At 39.8% G+C, this 26,874-nt stretch overlaps 1 protein-coding gene across 2 annotated transcripts; it reads right to left on the minus strand.

Moving 5' to 3' along the window:
- Positions 1-14,810: 14,810 nt before the first annotated feature.
- On the minus strand, positions 14,811-17,144 carry LOC145051742 (protein SPEAR3-like). Of its 2 annotated transcripts, none has more exons than XM_078999567.1 (5): positions 16,706-17,144; positions 15,663-15,767; positions 15,427-15,494; positions 15,186-15,276; positions 14,811-15,076 (listed from the first exon to the last, which is right to left on the minus strand). In XM_078999567.1, exons 1-5 carry the CDS (start codon positions 16,883-16,885, stop codon positions 14,954-14,956), a joined length of 567 nt encoding a protein of 188 aa, XP_078855693.1. In that variant the 5' UTR covers positions 16,886-17,144; the 3' UTR covers positions 14,811-14,953. The 2 variants fall into 2 exon arrangements, with proteins under 2 accessions (XP_078855693.1, XP_078855692.1); XM_078999566.1 differs by having other exon boundaries at positions 15,427-15,500; positions 16,706-17,143.
- Positions 17,145-26,874: the final 9,730 nt, after the last annotated feature.

Consider the following 26,874-nt stretch of genomic DNA (forward strand, 5'->3'; position numbering starts at 1 on the left):
TTTCCTGTCCCGGCCTACTAAAAATAATATAATAAAAATAAATTCAAAATTAGCCGACGAAGTCTAAACGAGAGTTGTAGAGCATAATGTGACCTACGCGTCGATATAAAGAACGTCGAAAACGGAGTTCATATGCGAAAGTTATGAATTTCTGAAGTACAGGGCGCGAAACCCCAAAACTGCCATAGACCACGACGTGAAATCAGTGTTCACGACGTGAAATGTCTTCTGACGCCTCCTGGAGTCTACCAGACCCAACTTGCGATGATGCATGCAGTGACGATCAAGCCCATGACGTGAAAATACTGTTCACGACGTGAAAATGGAGAAATTAGCCCTATATATAGATTTGAAGGGGCAGCCAGCCAAGGTTGCTAATTCACCATTCTCTCACCCATATTACCTCGATTTACATGCAAAGAAGTACCCCGAAGCCCCAGTATCATCTCGAGACCCAAAGCGAGTCCCGAAGCTCCAAAGATCCCGAGAAGAAAAGAGTTTCCGAGCCGAAGCTCTGCCCGCGAGAAGCCCGGTGTGTGAAGATATTCCAGTTTCACCGAAGAGTACTACTCTTAGAGCCGTACGTAGTGTTGTCCGAGCATCGTCTAATCAAGTGAGTGTGTAGTTACTTTCTTCTAACACATAAATATGAAGTATTTGCTATGAAAAGCATGTTATGTGTTTATATATTGTTGTTTATTTGAGATGAGTGTGGAATGGATGTTTTATATAGTTTTGAAATGAGTTAAACTATAGATGTATCTTATATCGACAAATATGTTGGGTAGAACATGGGTAGATGTTGTCGTTAAACTGTATATATGTATCTTATATCGACAAATATGTTGGGTAGAACATGGGTAGATGAGTGTGGAATGGATGTTTTATATAGTTTTTAAAACTAAGTATTCACTAGATGTTTTGAATTGAGTATTCACTAGGAGTGTTAGAACTAGGTGTTCATTAAGTATGTTGAACTAAGTGTTTATTGGTTGTAATTTGAGGACCTTGGCAGTGGTGGACTTTGTGTCAATTCCTTAGGTCAATCCTTAGGAATAAATTAATAAAGGATAATTGATTCTTAGAATAAATCCTTAAGAAATAAAGGAGATAATGGGGATGAGTAATTTGGATTAATTAATTGATTGATTGATTGATGATTAAATATAATAATTATATTATTGTGGGTCGAAAACCCTATATGCTCACCAGGCACCCAAGCCTTACCCACTCAGTTTTCTTTGCATTACAGGTAATGGCACAAGAGTATAAGTTGGTGGACTTGACGAGAGATTTTGGATAATACACCAGTAGTTGTAAATAACTGTTGTAAGGTCGAATTGTACTGTTTATGCTTTTGGTTTGTGTCGGAACATGACATCCCGAGATTTTATTATTTAATGAAAACTACATTCTCTTTGAGAAATGTTTTGATAAAGTTTTATCATATCTTGTCTGGGAACAAATTCTGCAACTGTTTTCTTTAAAAGATTACTCTGATTTATAAAACAAAGCATAAACAAATCGGTCTTTTCTGGCCGTGAAATTAGGGATGTCACAGTACTAACCATAACCCGATGCTTGACCTCTCCTTTAATAAACCGGGGTCTGAAATTTCCTTCCACAAAGCATCTAGAAGGGAGGTTGATGGATATTGGCATGATAACTATTGTAGTAGGAGACTCAGCTAATGAAAGGTAGGTATTCCAACTTCCGCCAAAATCTAACACACATGCTCAAAGCATATCATGGAGCTTTTGATGCCACGCTCACTCTATCTATCAGTGTAACAACCATAAAAATCATGAAAAAATTAAACTTTTAAAACTAACCCAAATTCAAATTGTTTACAACATAGTTTTTAAAACATGTTCAATATCAGAGTTTCCTAAACCAAAACTGTAAGCCCAAAGCTTAGTGAGATCCCCAAAAGTACCAACACATAAACAAATAACAAATAAAATAACAGCACACAACGGGTCCACATCTAAAAGTCTGGATCTTCACTGAGCCGACAACATAAGTCTAGCTTGCCCTCAGGGTCCACAGCTTATAATTGGCTTGCTCCCCAACCAGATCAGTCCTTAGACTGAAACACTATCAAGCCCTTAGTACGAGTATAGCATACCTCCTGGTCCTTAACTTGTGTCTGGAATGCTCATGAGCCTTCAGAATTTGTCTGGCTTGCCCTATATCGCCCCCAACTCGTATCTGGAACGCTCCAGGGTTTGTTGGCAACCGCACAAAGCAGTATAACCTCAACCCACCACAATATGTCGACATATAACAAATAATAACATATCTAGATAATCATACAGATAGTATCACAGGTAGTCCTACAGATCTAACAGACTAGCATATCAAGAACTAGAATGTACATATATTTCATACACAACATATTAGTAAATATGAGGTTATCAAACCAATGGGCCGACTTTAGTGCCTTTGACCCACAAGTACAGTGAGGAAAACTCACCTTACAAACTAAATAGAAGCTGATGAGGTCCCAACTCCGAATCTTAACTCTCTAACCGACACCTATTCCCATCAAATGACCAATTCCATCAAAATCCCAAAATACTCAAAATACCCTCAAGGTCAAACTTGGTCAAAGTCAAAGTCAACTATTCTCACGTTGTGGCCAGGCCTTGGTCACGTCGGAACAGCGAACCCAATCCGATTCCAAATCGACTCTACCCAAACTGTTCAACTCATTCAAAGAAGCCACCTAAGCTGGCATCACAACGTGAGCACCCATTTTCTCGTTGTGAGCTCCAAAGGTTCTAACAGAAACGGGAGTGTTCCAATTCTCATGACGTGGGATCTTACACCTCACGTCTTGAGCATTGTCTATGGCTAAGGGTCACCATTTTAAGCCCTTAATTCATTAAGTCTTTGAGTCCACTTCTCCCAGAAGCTAAAGGGGACCCCTAAGGTCCAAAAAGATGATTCCCTTATGGACATGCATGCACCAAACATGATCATCCATTTTCTAGGTAAAAAAGGGAAGAAATGAGCTTCAAACTTGCTTGCATGCCTCAAATATATACCAACTTCCAGATCTAAACACTCTAATGCTCTTGGGACTCTTAGAATCCATAAAGGTGACAACATTGTGGAAATACTCTGCTCAATCATGCAATAACATCAATAAAATGGACTCAAACTCAAGATCTACCCATGATAAGCAATAAATTTGGAGCCTATGATACTTACAAGGGTCTAACAGTAGGAAAAGATGATGATGATGTTGATTCTTTGCCCACACCAACACTAGAGCACTTCATTCTTCTTCTTTTCTTCTTCCCACAAGTTAGAAATGCACCCAAATGACAAAGGATCTTAAAAAGGACGAATATTAGGGTTTCTGGAGGTCTAGAGAGTGAGGGAGGCTGAGGGTGAGAAACCCTAGCCCTCTCATTCCCTTAAATACTGGAAGCTTAGGGTTTTTAGTCGTCAGCCGCCTTCACATCGTTAGCACCATACTGCTCACGTTGTGAACCTTTAAATGATGCACACTTCCAAATCAATTCTCATGATGTGAAAAGGCATACTTCACGTCGTGAACAGGGCAATTACGAAAACTTTCACTTCGCAATATAAAAGAAAATCCATATCTGATCAGGGTGGTACAACTCTCCCCCACTTGAATTAGACTTCATCCTCGAATTCAACTGCTGTGAAGAACTCCAGGTAATGCTCCCGCATCTCAACCTCCGGCTCCCAGGTCCACCCGAAGCCTCTCCGATACTGCCACTGCACCTTTACCAAAGGTATCTCTTTGTGGCGCACAACCTTCATCTTTCTTTCCAAAATACCTGTTGGCCTCTCAACATAGTTTAGGTGCTCATTGACCTGAATATCATCAAATGAAACCACTACCTCACCATCTAATATGCACTTTCGCAATTGCAAAACATGGAAAGGGTTGTGAATCTGACTAACCTCCTCATGTAGATCCAACCTGTAAGCGACCTTGCCCACCCTAGAAATCACTTGAAAAGGCCCAATATACCAGCGAAAAAACTTCCCCCTCTTTCTGAAGCGTATCACACATTTCGAAGGTGCGACCTTCAATAATAGCATATCACCAACCTGAAACTCCAAATCGGATCGGCGCCGGTCGTCATATCTTTTCTGCCGATTCTGAGTTGTCTGCAGTCTCCTCCTGATCTGCTGGATAAGCATTATGGTCTGAAGGACTAGTTCGGTCCTTCCCATAACCCTATGACCAATCTCCCCCTAACATACCGGGGTACGACATCTCCACCCATACAAGAGCTCAAATGTTGGAGCACCAATGCTAGAGTGATAATTATTGTTTTAGGAGAAATCCACAAGAGGTAGGTAGGAATCCCAAATCCAACCAAAATGAATAACACAAGCCCGCAACATATCCTCCAGGGTCTGTATCATCTGCTCGCTCTGTCCATCGGTCTGCAGATGATAAGTAGTGCTGAAATGCAACCTCATACCTAGTAGCTCGTGGAAGTTTTGCCAGAAATGGGAAGTGAACCGAATATCTCGACTGGAGAAAATAGTGACAGGAACCCCATGGCGAGAAAAAATCTCTCGAAGATAAACAACAACCAATTTTTGTGGCCGAAGAGCTCTCCCGAATGGCCAAAAAGTGGGCACTCTTAGACAATCGATCCACGATGACCCATATAGCGTCAGAACCCTTTGCCGTCTTCGGAAATTTAGTAATGAAATCCATGGTAATCTGTTCCCACTTCCACGTAGAAACCTCCAGAGGCTACAGCTTGCCATGCGGCCTCTAATGCTTAGCCTTAACCATCCTACAGGTCAAGCATCTCTCAACATACCAGGCTATCTCCCTCTTCATACACGGCCACTAGTAGCTCAATCTCAAATCCTGATACATCTTGGTGGCTCCTGGTGTATAGAAAAGCAAGACTTATGAGCCTCCTCTAACACAATCTGCCTGATCCCACCATAAAATGGAACCCAAACCCGACCACACCAGGTCAATAACCCTCGACTATCTGTGTCAAATTTGTCGATCTCACTGTGGATCCTCTCCTGCTTCCATTTCTTCTTCTAAACTCCCTCAGACTGAGCCTCCCCGATTAATCCCAAAAGTGGGAATCAACTAATATCCTCATACACATCTCCCTATATAAAGATCTAGCCGCCTTGCAACTCAAAGCATCTGCTACCACATTCACTTTACTCAGATGCTAAAGGATGTCACAATCATAATCCTTGACTACGTCCAGCCACCTGCGCTGCCTCATGTTCCGGTTTGGATGGTCCATCAGATCTCTCAAACTCTTATGATCCATGTAGATAGTACAACGGACCCCATATAGATAGTGTCTCCAAGTATTGAGGGCAAAAACCACTGCCGCCAACTCCAGTTCATAAGTAGGATATCACGTCTCATGTGGCTTCAGCTACCGCGAAGCATAAGCAATCACCCGTCCTCTCTTCATGAGGACCGCCCTTAAACCGGTGATTGATGCATCATAGAATATCACAAAATCCTCAACCCCTTCCACGAGGGTCAATACCGGGGCCTCACATAACCTTTGCTGAAGAGTCTTAAATGCCGACTATTGCTCTAGGCCCCATCAGAAATCCACCCCCTTCCTCGTGAGACGAGTGAGGGGTACGGCAATCTCGGAGAAGTCTTGAATAAATCTCTGATAGTACCCTGCCAACCCAAGAAATTCCTGATCTTTGAGGGATATTTCGGATCCTCCCACTGTATCACAACCTCGATCATGGTCGGATCAACCAAAATCTCATCCTGGTTAACTAGGTGCCAAAGGAATTGGACCTCTCGTAACAAAAACTTGCACTTCGAGAACTAGGAATAAAGTCGTTCTCGCCTCAAATCCCCCAAAACCCCTAGAAGATGCTCCTCATGCTACTTTCTACTCTTGGAATACACCAATATGTCATCAATAAACACAATAACCGATCGGTCGAGCATCGGCCTGCATACCCGATTCATCAGATCCATAAATACAACAGGCGCATTGGTGAGCCTAAATGGAATCACCACGAACTCGTAATGCCCATAAAAATTCCGGAATGCAGTCTTCTACATGTCCTCCACTCTTACTCTCACCTGATGATACCAGACCTCAGATCGATCCTAGAGAAGTAAGATGCGCCCTGCAACTGATCAAAGAGGTCATCAATCCGCGAAAGAGGATAACGGTTCTTCACCGTTAACTTGTTTAACTCCTGATAATCAATGCACATCCGATGTGAACCAGCCTTCTACTTGACGAAAAATATTGGCACTCCCAATTAAGAACCGCTTGGTATGATGAACTACTTGCCTAACATCTCCTACAGCTGAGATGAAAACTCCTGCATCTCAGGCACTGCCAAGCGGTATGGCGCCTTGGCAATCGGGGCCGCACCTTGCACAAGGTTAATGTTGAACTCGACCTGCCTCTCAAGAGGCATGCCAGGTAAATCCCCCATGAACACATTGGCAAACTCTCTGACAACTAGAACCTCTGAATCTGAAATCTGATCCCCAACTCGAGTATCAAGCATGTAATCCAAATAACATGCACACCCATGCTGAATATACTGATGAGCATTGGTTGCCGAAAAAAACCTTGAACCAATCCTGGTGCCCTCCCCATAGATAACCAGTTCTCTCCCACTTAGGGTTTGAATTACCACTTGTTGGCCCTCACAATCAATCATAGCACCAAACCTGATCAACCAGTCCATACCCACTATCACACACACATCCCCATATGGATAGGGATCAGATCAATCAGATAGGGCACCCGGAAGATCTCCAATACACAACCTTGATACACAGAAGATGCAGAAACCCCGTGTTCATTGGCGACATACACCAGCAACGAACACTCTAACTCCCTAATAGGCATAACAAACTCCCTACTGAACGATGAAGACACAAAGGACCGACTCGTGCCCGTATCAAATAACACAAGAGTAGGCAAAGATTTCACTAAGAACGTACCTATCAGGGCTATAAATATAAGCATAACATAAACATAATCAGCAAAATAACAAATAGAAACATACCAGTCAAAATATTTGGAGCGACTCTGGCCTCCTCGGAAGTGAGCTAAAAAGCACTATCTCGAGCCCTCAAGGGTCCACCCTACCCTGACTCCTATCTGTGATCCTCAAAGTAGCCAACGCTGGAGCCTATGTCGGCGTAGCAGCAAGCGAGGCACAGTTGGCCTTCACATGGCCAACCTGGTCACAATGGTAACAAATCCTGGAGCTAAGTGTTGGGGCCTGCTGGCGGCACTCCCTCACCATATGGCCATGACGGCCGTAATTGTCGCACCTAGAAGATGATCGGAAAGCACCCTCATGAGCCTTGCCGCAGTTCATACAAGTACGACCCTTACGACTCCCATATTTGACATCAGCGACCTTAAACCGCTTCAGCGCAGGCTGCGACTGAACTGGGGACGACCTCTACTCCCTTGTTTGGAGCTCTATCTCAATCTCATGCCACCTGGAGGGCTCCTATAACTCCAACAATGAACCATAACGCTAAGTAGGTACAAACTGCCTGATATCCGTCTTGTGCATGCTCAAGTAACGGGTCATCGGAACCTGCTTATAAGCAAAAAACTCAGGAAAAAACATGGCCCTATCTGTAAACATCTTGTTGATCTCCATCACCGACTCCGTCCCCTGTCTCAAATCCAAGTACTCTTGATCCAAACTCTCACGCTCCACTAGTGGAACATATCTAGAATGAAACATCTCCGAGAACTACTCCCAAGTCACCGTGGTCCTCTGCTTAGGAGAGTACGAGCTGGTAACAAGTCTCCACCAATACTTCGCTCCGGACCTCAGAAGTTTCAGAGTGTACCTAACCCTCTGATCAGCTGGGCAAGAGCAAGTGAAGAAACACCCCTCAATGTCAGACAACCAACTCATGGCTATGATCAGGTACTGCAATCCATCAAATGTTGGTGGCTTCGTATTATCGAAGTCCCCAACCCGATCAGTCCTTGGAATGAAAAACTATCAAACCCTCAGTACGAGTCTGGCATACCGCCCGATCCTCAGCTCATATCTAGAATGCTCATGAGCCCTCAGTATGAGTCTGGCATACCCTATCTGGCCCTCAGCTCATATCTGGAATGCTCCAGGGTTTGTTGGCTACTGCACGAAGCAGTAAAACCTCAACCCACCATAATATGTCGACATATAACAGATAGTAACATATATAGATAATCATACATACAATATCACAGAGAGTCCTACAGATCTACCAGACTAGCATATCAAGAACTAGCATGCATATCTATTCCATACTCAACATATTGATGAATATCAGGTTATCAAACAAATAGGCCGACATTGGTGCCTTCGACCCGCAAGTATAATGAGGATAAGTCACCTCACAAACTGAACAGAATCTGATGAGGTCCCGACTCTGAGTCTCAGCTCTCTAACCGACACCTATTCCCACCAAATGACCAATTCCATCAAAATACCAAAATACCCTCAACGTCAAACTTGGTCAAAGTCAAAGTCAACCATCCTCACGTCGTGGCCATGCCTTGCTCATATCATGACAAAGAAACCAATCCAATTCCTACTCAACTCGACCCAAACTAGTCAACTCGGCCAAAGAAGCCACCTGAGCTCGAATCACAACGAGAGCACCCATTCTCACGTCGTGCACTCCAAAGGTTCTAACAGAAATGGGACTACTCTGAATCTCACGTCGTAGGATCTTACACCCCACGTCGGGAGCACTATCTGTGGCTAAGGGTCACCATTTTAAGCCCTTAATCCATTAAGTTTTCAAGTCCACTTCTCCAAAAGCTAAAAAGGACCCCTAAGGTCCATAATTTTTTTTCCTTTATGTCCATGCATGCACCAAACATGATCATTCATTTTCTAGGTCAAAAAGGGAATAAATATGCTTCAAAATTGCATCTATGCCTCAAATCTATACCAACTTCCAGATCTGAACACTATAATGCTCTTGGGACTCTAAGAATCCATAAAGTTTCCAACTTTATGGATCTACTCCACTCAATCATGCAATAACGTTAATAAAATCAAATCAGACTCAAGGTCTATTCATGATAAGTAATAAAGTTAGAGCTTTGATACTTACAAGGGTCCAACAATAGGAAAAGATGATGATGATACTGATTCTTTGCCCACACCAACACTAGAGCCCTTCCTTCTTCTTATTTTGTTCATCCTACAAGCTAGAAATGCACCCAAATGACAAAGGATCTTAAGGAGGAGGGAGATTAGGGTTTCTTGAGGTCTAGAGAGTGAGGGAAGCTGAGGGTGAGAAACCCTAGCCCTCTCATTCCCTTAAATATTAGAAACTTAGGTTTTTTAGTTTCCAGTCGCCTTCATGTCGTGAGCATCATACTGGTCACGTTGTGAACCTTTAAATGATGTCTGAATCAATTCTCACAGCGTGAAAAAGCATTCTTCATGTTATGAGCAGGGCAATTATTGAAACTTCACCTTTGAAATATAAAATAAAATTCATACCTACTCCGGGTGTTACAATCAGTCTAAGGGTGGTATACAATGCTGAAATATAGTTGAGTACCCAACTTCTCATGAAATTTCCTCTAAAGGGGAATGTTGATTGGGCTCCTGCAAGTTAGTGAAATGGTGGCTGAGTATCTTTAGGCTCCTGTGGTGGTGGTCATGAATCTTCAGGACAATAATGGAATAGTGGCGAGATCGACATAGCACTGTGAGCTTATTGTTCTAGTGGTTAGAGGGTGCCAAAATGGATTGTGGACCAGTGGTTGTATGATTCATATGGGTGGAACTCGATAGTCATTGTATTGAGAATTTTATGTCTCAGATCGTTAGTCTTGTTTGTATGTTTGTGTGTTAGAGCATTGTTCGGAGTCAGGAAACTCAGTGACCAGCTGGTTTCGATCATGGGGACAGTAAAAGGTTATCGAGATTATTAATTATGTATCAGAAGTCTCTTGATGAATATTTTCATTATGAACCCTATTGGATTTCGGGTTGTTTATTAGGAGTTTGGTTACTGTAAGTATCAGTTCTGAAATCTCGAGACATGAAGTTCGTTTTAATTGTCCCGAGTGATTTTTCAGGTGGATATACACCTGAGCTAATGAAGGACTTAGATGAAGCGCGAGATTCTTAGATTAGCCATCATTACGCCCATGGGTGCAATGCGTTGGAGATGACTTGTCAGGAAGTGAAGTACGTATGTAAGGTTTTTATTTTTAGGAAAAAATTTTGGTTTTGCATTAGTTGAAATTCGTGATCGGCATGTTTTAAGTATTTCTTTCTACATGATGTAGTGGTATTCCTAGTCAGAGAACTAGGGGAAGGTACAACAAATGGATGATTATCATACTTAGAGTATGGTTTCAAAAGTTTAGACTGATGGGTTCCCGATTCCAAGAATTATATTGATGGAATTCGTTTGTGGTTGTGGTTTTGAGAGTTTTTAGTTTGAGTGGTTCTCACTAGAAGTTGGGTCTTCAGTTAGGGAGAGAAAGATAGTTGTTATGGTAGAGTAATTTTATTTTTTTAGATTGTTTGTTGGAAGTTATGGGTTTCCGAGTGCTCTCTCGAGTTTTATTTATAAGATTCATTAATTTCGAAGTGACTAGAGGAAGCTTATGGAATTTTTTGGCTTTGTTTTCATAGATCCTAACCAGCATGGATTTCGAGGACAAAATCCATTTTAACTGGGGGAGAGTTGTAACATCATGTTTTGAGAAGTTTCTTATTTCGGGTTTGTGGACAATAAATGGATCAAGTTAAGGCCTTGGGCTTCAAGGGAATGGGGTTTAGACCATACTGGATGATGATAATGTTGGATAAGCAATTAAAGCCTTGATTTATGTCTTGGAGTCAAAGGGTAAAATGGGAAAAGTGATGTTTCAGACTTCTTTTATGAATTAAGAATTTAGTTCAATGTGTTTTATGTGAAAAGTAATTAGATAGGGTTGTGGGGCTCATCAATACCTTTCCGTGCATATAAAAAATGCCGAAAACGAAGTTGAAAGGAAGAAGTTATAGCTGTTTGATGTTGGAGTGATATTGGGTGAAAACCCGTTCTCACAAGGAAAGAAGTAATTCTCATGACCTGAAAGTCCTCACGAGGTGAGAATATATTCTCACGACACGAGAACTATGCAGCCCAAAGCCCATGAAAACTTTAAGGTTTTCAAGGTATTTAAAGGTAAGGATTCATGTTTTAGGGTATTTTCTTTGCCTCCATGCTATCTACAACTTCTTGGGAGAAACCCTAGCCTCCATTTTCAATATTTAAGCTTCCCATATCCTCTCTCATCCATTTTTAGAGTTTTTGGTGGTTTTAGAGCAATGTTTTCATGCAAGATTGATCCTTGAAGCTTGGAAATTGAAGATCTCAACTTTTACCTACCTTCTAGAGTATTTTAAGTTATCAAGTTCGAAGTTTTATTGTATCTTATCTTTAGATGTAAGTGTATTTGGTATTTGGTCCATTTTAATGAGTTTTGAGTGAGAGTTGGGAATAAAGTTTGCAACTTTATTACTCTCCAAGGTCCAAAGAACATTATACGTTTCAAATCTAGACTCCAACACGTTTTGATTAGTTTAGAATGTTTTCTTGGACCTCATGGACTAGGAAAATTTTGATTGTTTTCCTTCCCTTAAAACCATGAAGGTGATTTTGGTTATTTAGGACATTTTGGTGTATTAAAGTTTACATCTTGATAGATTGAGACATTATTATGGATAGATTTGGAAACTTTATCCATCTAAACATCATGTTGATTCAGATCTAAAGGTTGGAGACTTACACTTAATGCATTAAGTTAAAAAAAGATCCACTTTTGGGTCCCTTTGAGACTTAAAATCTTGATCTTGGTGGTTTGGACCCTTCTAATAGATAATTCTAGAAAGTTTATCCATTAAGACCTTGGAACATATAAGATATGAGATTTGGAGCTCTTGAAATCCGAAGAAAACAGATTAAGCACGTTTGAGTTGTTCAGACGACTCCCCACGGCGTGGCCTTAAGCTGTCATGACGCAGTGACTAGGGATTAGCGACTGTTTTGGCTTTTGTGCCCACGACATAGCCAAGGAAGGCCACAATGTGGAGGGTTGCTGATTGGAAATTTTGACTTTAAGTTTGACCATTGACTTTTTGACTAATTTAACTTTTGGTCTAACATGAGTAGAATCGAGCATTTGGTTAAGGATTAGCTTTAGTTTGGCATTAGGAAGCTTGGGTTGGATGTTTTGTTGTTGAGGTAACTATTGGGCTTCTGTTGAATAGTTCAGGTGAGTCTCTTCACTGTACTCGTGAATCGAAGACACCAATGTCGGCCTATTGGATTATGTTTGTAGGATAATAGTGGTCTTTGTGACACTTGCTGATATTCATGTATGTGCTTGTTGTTTTTTTGACTCCTACACACACACACACACACACATATATATATATATATATATATATATATATATATCATTATGGGCGGGGAATATTATGATGTGGGTGGGGCCCGTTGCGAGGCCCGTATGAGATTTAGGCGGGGCTCGTATGTAGTTTGGGTGTGGCCAATTTATATGTATGTGGTATGTGGTACTTTGGGGAGCTTACTAAGCTTTGTGCTTATGGTTTATGTTTAAAACGTTTTTTGGTACTACTTCTTTTTTAAAAGGGCAGGTCTGTCTTGATTGCACTATATCACCTGGAGATTTATTCCCCATTGACTATTTAGGATTTTACTCTAATTTTTTAGAATACTTTTATTATGATCGACTTTTGGGATAATGAATGAATGACTTTGACTTATTTAAAATGAAATTTTTTACTCTGTTTTTTCGCGCTTTACATAATACCGCAAGAACCCTAGTAGACATTCGAGAGTATAAACTCATACGACGATTGGGGAAGGAGGATATTACATTTGGAGGTGATGAAAGGTCCAAGAATTCGAAAGCACAAGATGATGTATTTTTCATGGACAAGGTAAATGAAGAAGATAATGATCTTGAAGAATTGGAAACAAAAATGGAGGACTTACGAGTTTGGGAGAAGCCAAAACCACAAGAAGATGTCCAACTTACCAAGCTTAGAGCATTAACTCCTATAGTCTTTGAAATTTTCGCCTTTACCACATAGCAAGCTTAAGTCGGGGAGGAAAGTGAAGATGAAGAACATGGTCAAAGTGATGAGGAAGAGGAGCAACAAGATAACGATGAAATCTGACTTGACAATATGGAAGTAGATAAAAAGAAGAACAAGGTGGCTGAAAAATCTCAAGGAATCAAGCGCAAACAAGAATCAAATGAAAACCTAAGGAAGAAGGAAAATTCAAAGAAATTGTGGCTTACAATCGGAAACGACTCGAGATAAAGGATAAGAGGGAGATTTCGCTCCCAAACAGCACAATGCAGAACGGGAAGGAGTCCGGCTCACGACTCCATCAAAAGAAGCGCTTCTCGGGAGGCAAACTGAATTTGGTTAGCATTTTTCTTCCCTTATATTTTTAGTTTTATTGTTCTGTTTTTGTTTTTACTTCTTATGATTAATCATTCATTCATCTTCTGTTTTAAATCAAGTGTGGGATCTAATGAGTGAGTGGTGAAATTTTTGAAAAATATTTTTTTTTGGTCTTAAACAGTACCCACGACGTGACCCTTATTTGGCCACAGCGTGGGGGATATAAGAGCTTCAAGTTACCTTTTCACCTGAGATGGATCTAGAAATTTGTTGTTTTCGTGAGTTAACCCGTTTAATTGAAGCCCTAAACACATTTCATCCCTAATCTCACAATGTGGGGAGATTTCTTGTTGGAATCGTCGCAGAAAATGGGGCAAGAAGGAACAGAAGGCGTTTTGATCGAACACAGGAAGCAAAAGAGTAGAATGCGTCATTTTTTTCTTTTTATCCGCGCACGCCTTTAGCGGCAACAATAGAGGCTTTACCGGCGACAATGGTTAACAGTGGCGACTATATGGAGGGAAAGGTACCATGTCTTTTTTATAACACTGTTAGCGGCGACTTTTTCGACCTTTAGCGGCGACAAAATATCGTCGATATTGGTTTTGTGCGGATAAGAGCACCCCAACCGTTGGATTAAATGCTCGATTGAACGGATGAGGTCTATTAGAAGGGGATAATGCGGATTCGGGTGAAGAGCCTTTAGCGGCGACACAATTACCGGCAACACAAACTTTTAGCGGCGACTCTACCATTTGTTGCAGCTAAAAGCTTGTGTCGCAGTTAATTGTGTCGTAGCTAAAGCCATGGTTTCTTGTAGTGATAGCCGAGAATTGGCGAGGGGTTGTATGTAACGCAAAAGCGTTATCGGGTTTGCGATTTCTATAGTTTGAAGGTGTATTTTGGTTGGAATCCATGGTTTTTGGTTGTGAAAATGTAGTGTGTAGTTTGTGTATAGAGAAAGCAAAGAATGATGTAAGAAATAATGAGTAAAAATGTGGTATTTATAGGTAAATAAATTGGTTAATTTTTTGTTAATTTTTTTTTTAGAAAAATAAACTAGCCGTTGAACGGCTATAAGCATTTTGTCAAAGTGGGCTGCGATCTTATTGGACGTTTGCATTCGTTATTCCAAACACGAGCCATCACGAAAACGAACGACCATGAAACAAAGGGGTAGTGTGCACAACCATTGTTCATGGCCAGCTCAACCACGACCGGCCTCGTTGTATGTATACCACACTGACTTACAACGAGAGCTATCGTCGTTATATGTCTCGTCGCTAGCGGAGTAGTTGGAATTGCATAATAAATGGAAGGCAAGTTTATAGGAGATCCTAAGAATACATGATAATTAATTCATTCAATAATTTTAAGTTGCTTTATTGCATCCTTAATTTTAGTATTTGCTATGAGATCATCCGAATACTCTTAGCCTTGAATCATAAGAAAACAAGTTACAACCGGTAACCAATCCATAAAACGGGAGAGAATTTTTGAATCAAAGTGAAAGTCTTAGCTCCAGATCTAATTCTTGGCTGTCATTTGAATCGGAATTCTGACTGCTTGACCCCATTGAATCGTTTTGATCTTTCCTTTTCTGTCTCCTCATTGAATCCTTTACCTATGATACACACAGAATAAAAAAAAGGTTATAATCTTTATTTTAAATTCTACCGTTCACTAAAAGGTAAAATGTGGGGTGATGTAGATGGTAGATAGTATAAACTTGCCTCGGTTAATTCTGGGCTTAAAAGGTGTCTGTTTATGCCTGCAGGTTGTGCATAGTGTTGAGCTTCTAAAATGGCATTGCTTGCGTCCCATCTAATTTATAACGTTGTAAATTTAACTAGGATCACTTAATAAATCATACTTTTTGAATTAAATCAATACAAATATAATTTTAATCAATGATTAAACATAGTAACAATCATAAATAACGTTCATAAATGAGGGAAACTACAAGGGGCTTACCGTGGGTTACTGCTAAGCTGTGATTCACCATAGACAACATTCGTTCTTTCTAATTCGCCCATACCCATCTGCATCTTTAAAGATACAATCAATATCTAATATCTATTAGCTATTAGCTATTGACTTATTGTATCTTCAAATTAAACATATGTATATATATGTGTATAAATGTGAGATGAAATGAAATTTACAGAATCTATGGAAGTGGTTAGAGACTAGAAGCTGTAGATATATACCATCTGGGATTGGTGTCCTTGGAAGGTATTGAAAGAAGCTGTTGATGGTGAAGTGTATGAAAATGAAGCTGATGATGAATATGCTGTTTGAAGTCCGATATCCTCCTGCAAACAAAAAAAAAAATGAAAAAGCAACAAGAGTTAGGATCATCAATGAAGTTTTGATTTCATAGTTAAACTGTTTTATTTCACTTTGAATTCCAAAGAAATTAATGGACGTCTTTGTGGAAATATAATAGAACTTAGAATTGGCTAAACTAGAGTGTTTTCTTTTGTATTTTTACAAGTTACGATGGTGAGTTTGCAACTAGAAGTTAAATAACTGGGGAAAAAGTAATTAATAATGGAAATTGAGGTGAAAATGGGCAAAACAAATGCCAAATGGAGGGTTAGGGTTCTTGACAATACAATTAGTCAACTCCAACTCACAAGTCGACGTATGCCATCGGAGCCTCGGAGGTACCCTTCGTATCCGCATTCAGGCTACCTGATGAAGACCGTAATATAATTAACTCAGAGCCAACTTTCTGGTGTACACATGATCTGATGATCAGTCCTGATAGCTCAATTTCTCCAATGAAATCTCAAAAGCCAAACCTAATGTCTCAGCTGTGTGTGTACGTGTGTGTGTGTGTGTGTGAGAGAGAGAGAGAGAGAGAGAGAGAGAGAGAGAGAGAGAGAGAGAGAGAGAGAGAGAGAGTCCTTTGATACTTAAAGTCGTACAGATTTAAACATGAGGTTAGAATGTTTGATCATGTCCAGTGATCAGGTTTCAATCACGTCATATGTATGAGAGAGAGTCATATGAAAAGAACTCCATTTGGCTATGGAACCCCGCGATATCTAAGGTCTTTTACAGACTTTGATATACCATGAGTTTTGATTACGATTTAGTGAAGTCTTACCGGCATCTCAAGGCAAAAACCTATATATGTGTGTCTTTTAAGTGTGTGTGTGTGTGTGTGAGAGAGAGAGAGAGAGAGAGAGAGAGAGAGAGAGAGAGAGAGAGAGAGAGAGAGAGAGAGAGAGAGAGAGAGAGAGACCTGTGCAAGAAAACCCATTTGGCTATGGAGTCTGATCTTTTCCAACTGAGCAACGCCAAGACCTCTCTGGGGTTGCTTCGGCTTATCTGAACTACTCTTTTTCCCTTTTCTTGAGGAAGACGATCCTCCTGCAGATGACGATCTATCATTTCCAGGTCCAGCTTCCCCAAAATAACTCATCTTTTTCTTCAAGATTTTTATACAAAATTAAATCATCCAATATCAATATTCCAATTACAATACGTAATTCAAGACCTTCTTATTCGTCTACGAATCTTATACGTGTATTAGTTAAATATATAAGAGATCTCTTCAAACTTGGTCCCCTTTTTAAAGCTGTCAACTCTTTCAAATAAACCTCAGTGATTGTTGCATCGCTGGATCAGATTGCATTTAGATATAGTTTGCAGTTTCTCACCCTCATCATTTCTATATATATTTGCTTAGATTTTATGTGTTTTCCTCTTTTCTTTTTTTTATTACAAAGAAACTTATTTAAAAAAAAATAGTTATGGAGGCGTTCGGGATAGAGGATCTTGTCGCCATAACAAGCAATAAGTATGCGTAGAACCCATATTAAATGAGTATTAAAAATGATACGTGTGATTTTGATATATAGAAATTTTTTTATATTACTTCCAAAATACTTTTGCACATAAATTTATTCCTATTAATTATAGTTTAAATATATTTCATTTACTATATTATCTCTTACCTAAAATTAATAAGGTAAATATCGAGTAATTAACCATATTTTGTTGACATGTCAACATCGAACTGTCAAGTCTAAAATATGTTCCCTTAATTTGTACCATTTTCATTTTGAGATTTAGTAAAAGTCGAGTGTTAATTTCCTTTGGTGTTATTACATGTATCTCTCCTTATTCACATGAGGAGTACTATTATATTCCTATTATATTCCCACGAGGAGGTATACAAATTATTATATTCACATGATGAGTACACTAAGCATTTGAGGGGATACATATAGATTTTTCCTTCTTAATAGAAAAATGAGAAATACCTACGAAAAATACATATGGAAATTTTCTGTAGGTAATTATTGACGGAATTGTAACGGAATACCTACTGAAAACGATGTCCTATTTTACTAACGGAATTATGACGGAATATCTACGGAATAACGATGGAAGGAATATCGTAGGAATTCTGTTGATAATTACATATGGAACCACCTTTACCTACGAAATACCTACGGACAAAAAAAAAGAAAAAAAAAACTATGGGGTGGGATTCGAAGGTAGGAATTCCATTTGTAATTACCTACGAAACCACCCTTACCTACGAAATACCAATGGACAAAAAAAAACTATGGGGGTACGATTCAAACTTAGGTCTCATGTGTGTCGTGCCAAAGACTTTTCCAACCGGCCGGGCAAGCCACATCCAATTATAAACACTAATTAAGTACTCTTATACAATATCGATTTTATTTCCGTTATTATTATTATTATTATTATTATTTCCATTATTATTATTATTATTATTATTATTATTTATTGAGATAAAAACTTGAGACACACTTAAACAAACGTTAGAACAAGTATAGTTGCAGAATAGTTAACCTTAAATGATCTAAAAGCTCAACAATAATAAGTTAACGAGTTAGATAGTTAGATAGTTAGTTGCGGAAATGTAAGGAAATATAAATGACAGCAGGTGATATATCAAGTAAACACATAAGTTGATTCATAACATGGAAAACATTCAAACAAAGTTAGTGAGTGACATCAAACTTAGTGATAAAGCCACAAATGACTTGCTCAGAAGAGAAGTAATTATTAGTTATGTTCGAGAGGATTTAGAGAGTAAGAAAAAATATGAGATGCGTAAGAGAGATGTAAAAGATAGACTTGAAGATTGTTCAGATAGATAGATTGATATAAATTGTGAAAGAATGGGCTCCATATATAGGGACTCAAGAATTACATTTGATCATCTCTCTAAGAGTAGCCCTGCAAGGCATACTGGACAATAGAGAGTATTACGGATAGATAAAATTAAACTAAGTAAAGTAAGCAAGACTGCGGTTGTATAGATGTCTTCGGATGAGGCTGCTGATGAGAGCTTGACTGCGGATCCTTGAGGGCTGCGGTAGACTAGGTTAAGTGGGTCACTTCATGATTCAACAATTTCCCCCTAAGTGACCTCTTTAGCTTTTCTTCACCTATCAAGTTTACGGAACTTGATCAGTATCCACCAAAACTTCCTGATATTTTCCAACCAAGTGCATCCTTCTTAAAATCTCGAACTTGAATTCGGCAGTCGTGTGTTTTGATCTTTCTACTGCGGTTCGACACATTTCAAGTTGCTTCTTTGTGAGACGATTCATGGAGGTCATGGGAATGATGTATTTGACTTGATCAACCTTCCTTTTGAAAATGACTCCAAGTTCAGGGAAGTTTGTTGCACCTAGGAATCTTTCTTGATAACCTTCGGTAGGCATTGGTGCAGGATCTAGAGGTGGTAGATCGAACTTCTTGGCAATTGTTGGGTGGATGTCCGCATCAATCTTTGCGAAGTCGCAGACGGTTTCCTTCAGAAAAATGCTTGCCCTTTCAAGTGCTATCTTCATTTTGGATACTTTTCACACTTGTTTTGGAACACCTTTGCTATAAGAAAGACTTCTTCTGGGTTCATACAGGGGAAGTCAGGTTGGGTGCGGACATAGTTCTGATTCCTTCTTGTAAGTGTGTATTGAACGAAGTCAACCTTCATGAATTTTCGAGGCTTGAAGTTCTTGACTGCGGATGGTCTATCGTTAGACCAGATTTTCTCTATGGAAGAGGCATGTTTGGCATAGAATCGATTGAGTCTCTCAAATTCCATAGGCAATCTTCTGTGATCCGATAGGCTACAGTCAAACTACTCAAATACTGTGAAGTATTTAACATTTGGGAAGATTAGAACATCCCAGTAGCCATCATAGGGGGTTCAGCATAGTTAAGATAGGTTTTGTAGTCATCATCCAGCAGTCTGCTGCGGGGATTGATCCAAGAGTTTATCAAGGATTCATCCATGACAGTGTTGAAACTGCATTCTCTCCATATAACTTCAGCAAAATTAGCTACTTTCCAGTCAGCTTTCTTCTGTTTTGTGACGGGAGAGTCATTTGAGCTTGGAGATGACATTTCAGAAGCTAGATTCTTGAAGTGAGGGGGAGTCTCAGGTCTTTCAGGAGAGAGGACGATTTTTTGTTGCAATGGAGGTGACTGATTGTTTGGACTCTTGTGAGGGGATGGTTGCGGTGACGGTTGCGGTGAAGGAATTTTCTGAGAAGCACTATTGGATTAATGTTCTTCTTCATGAAGTTCTTCTTCACGATGGTCTTCTTCACTTCCTCCTCTTGAGGAGTTCAGACCCGGAGCCTCCTCAAGCCATTGTTTGATACCATCGACCTTGGCACACACCTCCTGAAAGTGAGCTTTGAGAACATCAGCCAATTGTTGATTGTCTGGGATGGTGGTGGTGAAAAGTAGTCGATGAATCTCCTTTGTCAGTTGGAGAATTTCAGGACCATGGAAATTTGAAGATAGGGATCGTTGAAGTCTGTTGATGGTTGCATGAAGGGCTGAGATAGTGGACTCATAAGTAGTGTGAGTCTCAGCTATGAGTTTCTGTGAAAGAGTGGATTGGTCCGCAACAGATATTTGCAGATTTTCTTTGATTGCGGATACCTCAGAGATGAGGCGCTCCGCAGCAGCCATGAATTCCTTGTGATCTGCTTGGCGATTGTTGTCGAGGGACCGAATCCCCATTTCTACTTTGAGAGAAATCCTCTCAGCAGCCAAACGTTCCCTAGTCTCCAATCTTTCAATCCTTTCGATCAAGGACTGAGGTACTGGATGGTCTTCTGATTGCGGTTGAGTGGACTTGATCGCGGCAAGAATTTGATCTACTTTGGATTGTAGACGTAGGAATTCTTTTCTTGAAACGACCATCTTCTTCTTTTTCTTTTTCTCCTTGGGCTTAGAGGCTGAGTGTTGAGAACCACTCGATTCCTCTTCCTCATCAAACATCATTAGGTCATCATCCGAAGGGCTAGGCTGATTTACTTCATTTAGATCAACATCATCAAATCTGGAGGTGGGAGCAAAGCTGACTTCTATTTTTGTGCCTCCATCTTGAGAATTTTCAGTAGTTGGAGTTGGAGGGGGCTTTGAGGGAGTTTGATCAGCAGTTGCATCTTAAGCTTTGCAGATTGTATCAGCCATGTCGTCCATCAAGGCTTGAACTTTGCAGATGGTAGATACGGTATTGGCATTATTGATTGCGTCTGCCCAATACTTTGCTTGCTACGGACTGAAGTTCTTGTTGTTTCTGTTGAAGCTGCTTTGTTTGATGTGCCTTTCTTGTTTGGAATGCCCTACGGAAAGTGGCATTTTTCTTAGCTTCGGCTTCATTTGATGGTTGATACTTGCTCCATGAATCATTGATATCAATTTCGTCAATTCCTTGGAATTGCACCGAGGTGTCCCTTGGGTTCACGGATCCTTGCATATTGGTGCTCATTGTGCCTAAACCACCTGTAACAGATGTAAGCAGAGTAGGATTTCCTGAGCTTCCTCGGTCTCCTTGACCTAGGGTCAAGTCTGGCCTCGGCTTAGTTCTGGCAAAGGCTGAAGACTTGCCTTGCGGTTGGGAAGGTGTTTGAAGTGTTTGGGTGATAGATAAAAGTATGGATTTCAACTCCTCAGGGGAAAAGAAATGTAGATAGGAAGCTCTGGAGACCTTAGGGTGGGAGCCAGATCCATCCTCTTGGGATTGACCTAGGGGAGAGTCTCCACGTTGCGGTGAAACAGAAGCACTATTTAGGTCTGAGTGGTATTGGATGGTTGATTCGAATGGGAGTGCGGACACCCCAAGGACTACCGAAGCCTTTTAAGAGGCTGTGGTATCAGTCCGGTCACGCATTTGGCCAGTGGGATTGGTTTTTCTTTTCTTGAGGATTGAGATGAGTTAATCGTCCTCATCTGAATCACTACTAGAGGGAGAGGGAGATGTATGTTTGCTTGGTTCGACATTTGTGGGCATAGTTAGGGTGGTTTTCCTTTTCTTTGAGGGATTAGCATGTTTGGAAGCATCCTTTTTCTTAGGAGTTCCTTGTTTCATGGTGTGGCGGGGGCCTTGATGAGCTGAGGCTAACGGCTTGTGTCTTTGTGACAAAGACAAGTTGGAAAGAGTGGTGGAAGATGGGACTGCGGTACTACTAGGGGAAATGATTGTGGATGGGGTTTGTAGAGGTGGGGTAGGAAGGTATGGGGCAATACCTTCCGTAGCCTCAATATGGTTTGAGACATCAGTAGTTTGAAGACAAAGAGTAGAAAGAATGTGGACTGGTAGTCTTCTAATAGGTTCAAAAACAGATTGATCAGATGAGGGATTGTACCTTTTGAGATCTTTGGTGACAAAGAGATTGATGTCGTTGCCCATGCTAAGTCTTGCATTCGCATGGAGATCTGAGATGCACAGAGACCGGAACCTGGCAAACGTGGGTTCGGTAGGGTTCTCTCTTGGACTTCCTTTGGGAATGTATTGCAAGAATTCGTCCCATAGAATCTGACCGTAGTTGACATCATGGCCATTGAAAATGACCCACACCAATTCCAGGAGCTTGAGTCCCATATTATCCATGCCTCCGCAACTGCCAAACAGACTATGGATCACAAAGTGGCAAACAAATTGCCACACCGCAGGCAGTTGATTTTTCTTGAATTCTCCTATGCCTTTGATCTTCTTTTGATAACCCATCTGGTAAAGTGTAGAAAGGATGTCCTCCATGCTTGGAGTGAAAACCTTGATTGAAGGATGAACAAGGAGGTTGATGGTAGTGAGGAACTTTTCTTTAGTTAGAATGACCAAAGAATCGTTTACAAGATTCAGATTTACTTCTTGAGGATTCTAGAGGGTTCAATACGTTGAGAAGGCACATTTGAAAAGGGTTGAAAGTGGAACCATATCTGTGAATGAATCGAAGGGTCCAAACAGTGGGTGATTGGACAGAAACTCGATCATCAACTTTGTTGGAGTATTGCAGAAGGAATGCTCTTCAAACATAGCCCTGAAACTGCTTGAGGCAATTGTTGGTGTTGGGTGTCTTGAAGCAGAGTCTAAACCAGTAGGGTTTACTGATCCAGATGCCTTTGATTGTTTCTTGGAGATGCCTGATTTCACCATTGCAGGAGGTTGAAGAAGCTTTGCAAGAGAAATCAACGTGCAAGAAAAAGGTTCGATGTTCTGAAAGCGTAAACTTTTCTTGGGGAAGAAGAAGAGGGTTTTATAGTGGCTGATAAGGAGCGGGAAACGATTTTACCCTAAGTGAATTTTGGGTAAAACATTTGGGTATTTTGCTTGGATTAAGAGAGATAATCTCAGCCATAGATTAAGACAAAGGGTTTAATCTTTATTTTTGAGATTTACCAAAAAAGGGTTTGCATTTAATGAAATGTCAGGCTTCAAAAACCACGTCTGGAGAACGTGTGGTGAGGGAGGGAGTAATCCATTGCGTAAAGGGGAAGTTGTAACAGATTACACATTTTGGGGTAATAGGAAGAGACAAATTAAAAAGGATTTGATTTGGGAAATCGCTCTTTTTTGTCATCATACATAAAATAGGTCTGACACAAGGTTTATACAAAAAGAATGGGACAGTTACACAAATAATGTTTTTTTTAATGTTTTCTCTATTTAATGAAGGATCATTAAATAGCACACCATTTTTTTAAAAAAAAAATGTAACAGTTTGAAAAACATGTAAAGTGACTGCGGATTGAAACTTCATTGTGGATGAATCATTTGCCATCGGATGGATGAATGCGGTAGAAGAACTGAGGAGAACAATTGAACAATGATTAGTAATAACAAAAATAAGGACCATTGAAGTATAAGTATGATATATGGTTACGGTACATAGGATATATCAAAACCATTTATCATAGATAACTTCAACTAGGACCGCAACAGAGACCAGGAATGGTCTGCGGTACCTATCAATTCAAAAATGATTGTGGGTCTGGATTCATCATTCCTAACATTTGTAAGAAACTGTTGAGTTTTGTAGAGTCAAGTGCCTTGGTGAATACATCAACAATCTCTTCGTGAGTATGGACAAAAATTAGTTCAATGTTACCGTTCAGGATATGGTCTTTGATGAAGTGATATTGTAGTTCAATATGCTTGGTCTTGGAGTGCTGAATTGGATTATGAGAAATCACTATAGCACTTTCAGAGTCACTATAGAATGGTATCCGCGACACACTACTAGAAAAATACCCTTTAATGACGCGCAAACCATGACACACGCTATTTTATAATATGCAAAAGTGTGTGCACTAAAAATTATCTCATCTCTCCAAAAATTAGAAGGATTTAGGGCACGCATTTTGCGCGCCCTAAGATAAGTGACACATTGAAAAAAACACGGAGGGCACATAACATAAAATGGGCATCGTGTAACCATGTCGCTTTATATTTTCTTAATGAAACACGGGGTCTCTTCTCTGGGGGGAAATGAAATTCTAAAAAGTTTGAAAGGCCCGCCGTGTTATTACCTTCTTTCCACCGTTCTTCTCTCTCTTACTTAAACACCCCGAAAAACCCTATGTCATCACCAAATCTCTGATCTCCCACCAGCAAAATGTCTCCCCCTACTCTCTACCCTCGCACTACTTCTCTCAATTAAAAACGCAAAAACCCTCAATATGATAACCATGGCTACTTCTCCCTTCCTTATCTTCTCAAAAACCCCAAATTTCTTTAACTGTAAATCAATTGCGAATCCGACCTGAAGACCCATACTCCGAGCTCACTCGACTTCCGGAAGATTCTACACCTCGCCGTCGTCAAACTCGTTTGCTTCCTCCGTCTCTGCCTTCTTGTCGAGCCCGTCGTCGTTCTTTCAGAACCAATCTGCGTCACCTACACGTGTCAACGTATACAGATCATCTCCATCGGCGTCGAATATACGATTTTCTCTCGACAATCGTCAAATTTCTCCAGGTCGTTCGATCTCTAAAATTCCGAGGAGGATAGAACGTCGTCGTTAAACGCGTTCTTAATTTTGTTCTTTTTGTAGATTTAGAGCGATGTTGTTAGCTTTCTCCTTCACATCGTCGAAGCTTACTAAAATGGGGGATGATAGAAAGCGGACTCTGGATGCTGATTTCAAGGAAGGAGGTCAACGAAATTGGTACTATTTCTCTGTTTAGTTCTCATTTTCGCCAAGTTTTTCCCTAACGATGGTATGCCTGTTATCGTTATTACTATAATATGACCAGTTCCAAATGTATTTGTCGTTATCTCCGATTATGAACAAAGATAGACGATTACTTTAGTTTGTTAACTGAATTTCTATTTGAGATTGACTTCTTAACTAGTAGCAAGTAGAGCCCTAATTTCAAAAATCAGAAATTGCAGAATTATGCTTAGCAAATTGTTTCCCAATGCATTACTCCACAATTACACATCCTCAGTTTCCAAATTACTTAAGATGGTTGTGAGCTCCAACATGGATTTGAAAATTAATGCTGCTAAGCTTCTAAATGTGATTGTAAGTCAATTTCTTTTTTACTTTTTTGAATGTTGACCTTTTAATCTCTTTGATTTTGAATAGGTGCCTTATATTGATGTTAAAGTTGCTTTATCACATGTTTTTCCTGCTCTTGTGACTTTGGGCTCTAAACCAAACTTACATGTGTTGTATGCAAGCATCGATGCCTTTGGAACTATAGCACAGAACTTCAAAAATGATGTGGTAAGTTAAAATTAGTAACATGTTTTTTTTCTTTAGATGCATTTGATGTTAATCTCTGATTTAGGAGTTAGTTTTACATTAATGCTCGTATCTTATAGGCCATTATGCTTATGATTCAGAGATCATTACATATCTTCTAATATTTCCTTACCATTGAAGTTGATGATTGTATTTCTTTACACAGATAACATACGAATTTTGAAACCAACATTTTTCTATTGAATACAGATATGGATTTAAGTACAGAAGTTTTCTTGATGAATGGGAAGTCAACCCAAAGGGTCAACTGTGTCCTGGTTAAAGGAAGCTCACCCCATGGCTTCTCAGCAGGTAACAAAGAACAGGATATTTATGACTTTTCACAGCACAAAAATCTCCATGTTTATTACTCTAACCCAACTCAACCCATAATTCTAGAAGTAGTTATTTTTCTATTTTGGTTGTTTAGCTTGGATAGGAAGAACTTCATTTGCTAATATGAAGCTTTCTGGTTATCTTTCCATTTGAGTTTCCATTCTTGTCAATACAACTTTGTGCTTGTTTGTTTACAGTTAAGCTTATCAATTGGTTCCATTGTCGGGAATCGAACTCGAGTCGCTTTATGCAGATCAACGAATTGTTGATGATCTAAGTTCATTCACAAGAACATACTATTTGGCATATATCCACCTCTTTTTACTGTTCATGTAGTATATTCACTTGGTGGAACAGCCATCAGCATTTTCCTTCGGAAGGTAAAGATTCCCAATCCTCATAAAACCTTCAAACATATATCCCATTTTTCTGTTCTAACTTATGATATTCATCAAATGTTGTATTAGGGTCTTGTAAACTTGAATTTCATGCAAGAGAAAATGGAAGAAGATTTCTGTTATGGTCTTGTACGTGTTCGAGAAAATGCCAAATCAATTGCATTTTATGGTGGTGAGGAAAATGAAACCAAACTCCTTTTGCAGAGGTTCCGAAGTGCTTTTGAGAATCTAACTGTATGAAAACAAAATCAGTAATATACTTTTATGCTTACATTGAGATATCTGTTTTTTTAAATGGTTCATTTATGTCAATGTGCAACAATTGTTAATATTTGCTAGTAAATGGTGATAGGAATATTTCAAGGGCGTCCCCACCTGGAAAAGTAACAACCCTAACGAAGGTCAGAATGGTCATTTCCCACAGTATCAGTTTTCCATTCAGACACATAAAAAGATGAAATAAAATATTTATTTTGACAGGAACCATTGCTTTTCAAACAGGATATTCAACAACAATCAATTATCTGGAAATAAATGATGGTGAAAGTCATCTACTAAAGCAAGGTTGGTGTAAGAGTTGATGACGAGAACATTGTTCCAAGACCTTCAGTGAGTTATGATGATGTCCCTTAATAGCAATGTAG

The sequence above is a fragment of the Lactuca serriola genome, chromosome 5, assembly GCF_051521515.1.
Source record: "Lactuca serriola cultivar US96UC23 chromosome 5, Lser_US96UC23_V15, whole genome shotgun sequence".
Classification (NCBI taxonomy): Eukaryota; Viridiplantae; Streptophyta; class Magnoliopsida; order Asterales; family Asteraceae; genus Lactuca; species Lactuca serriola.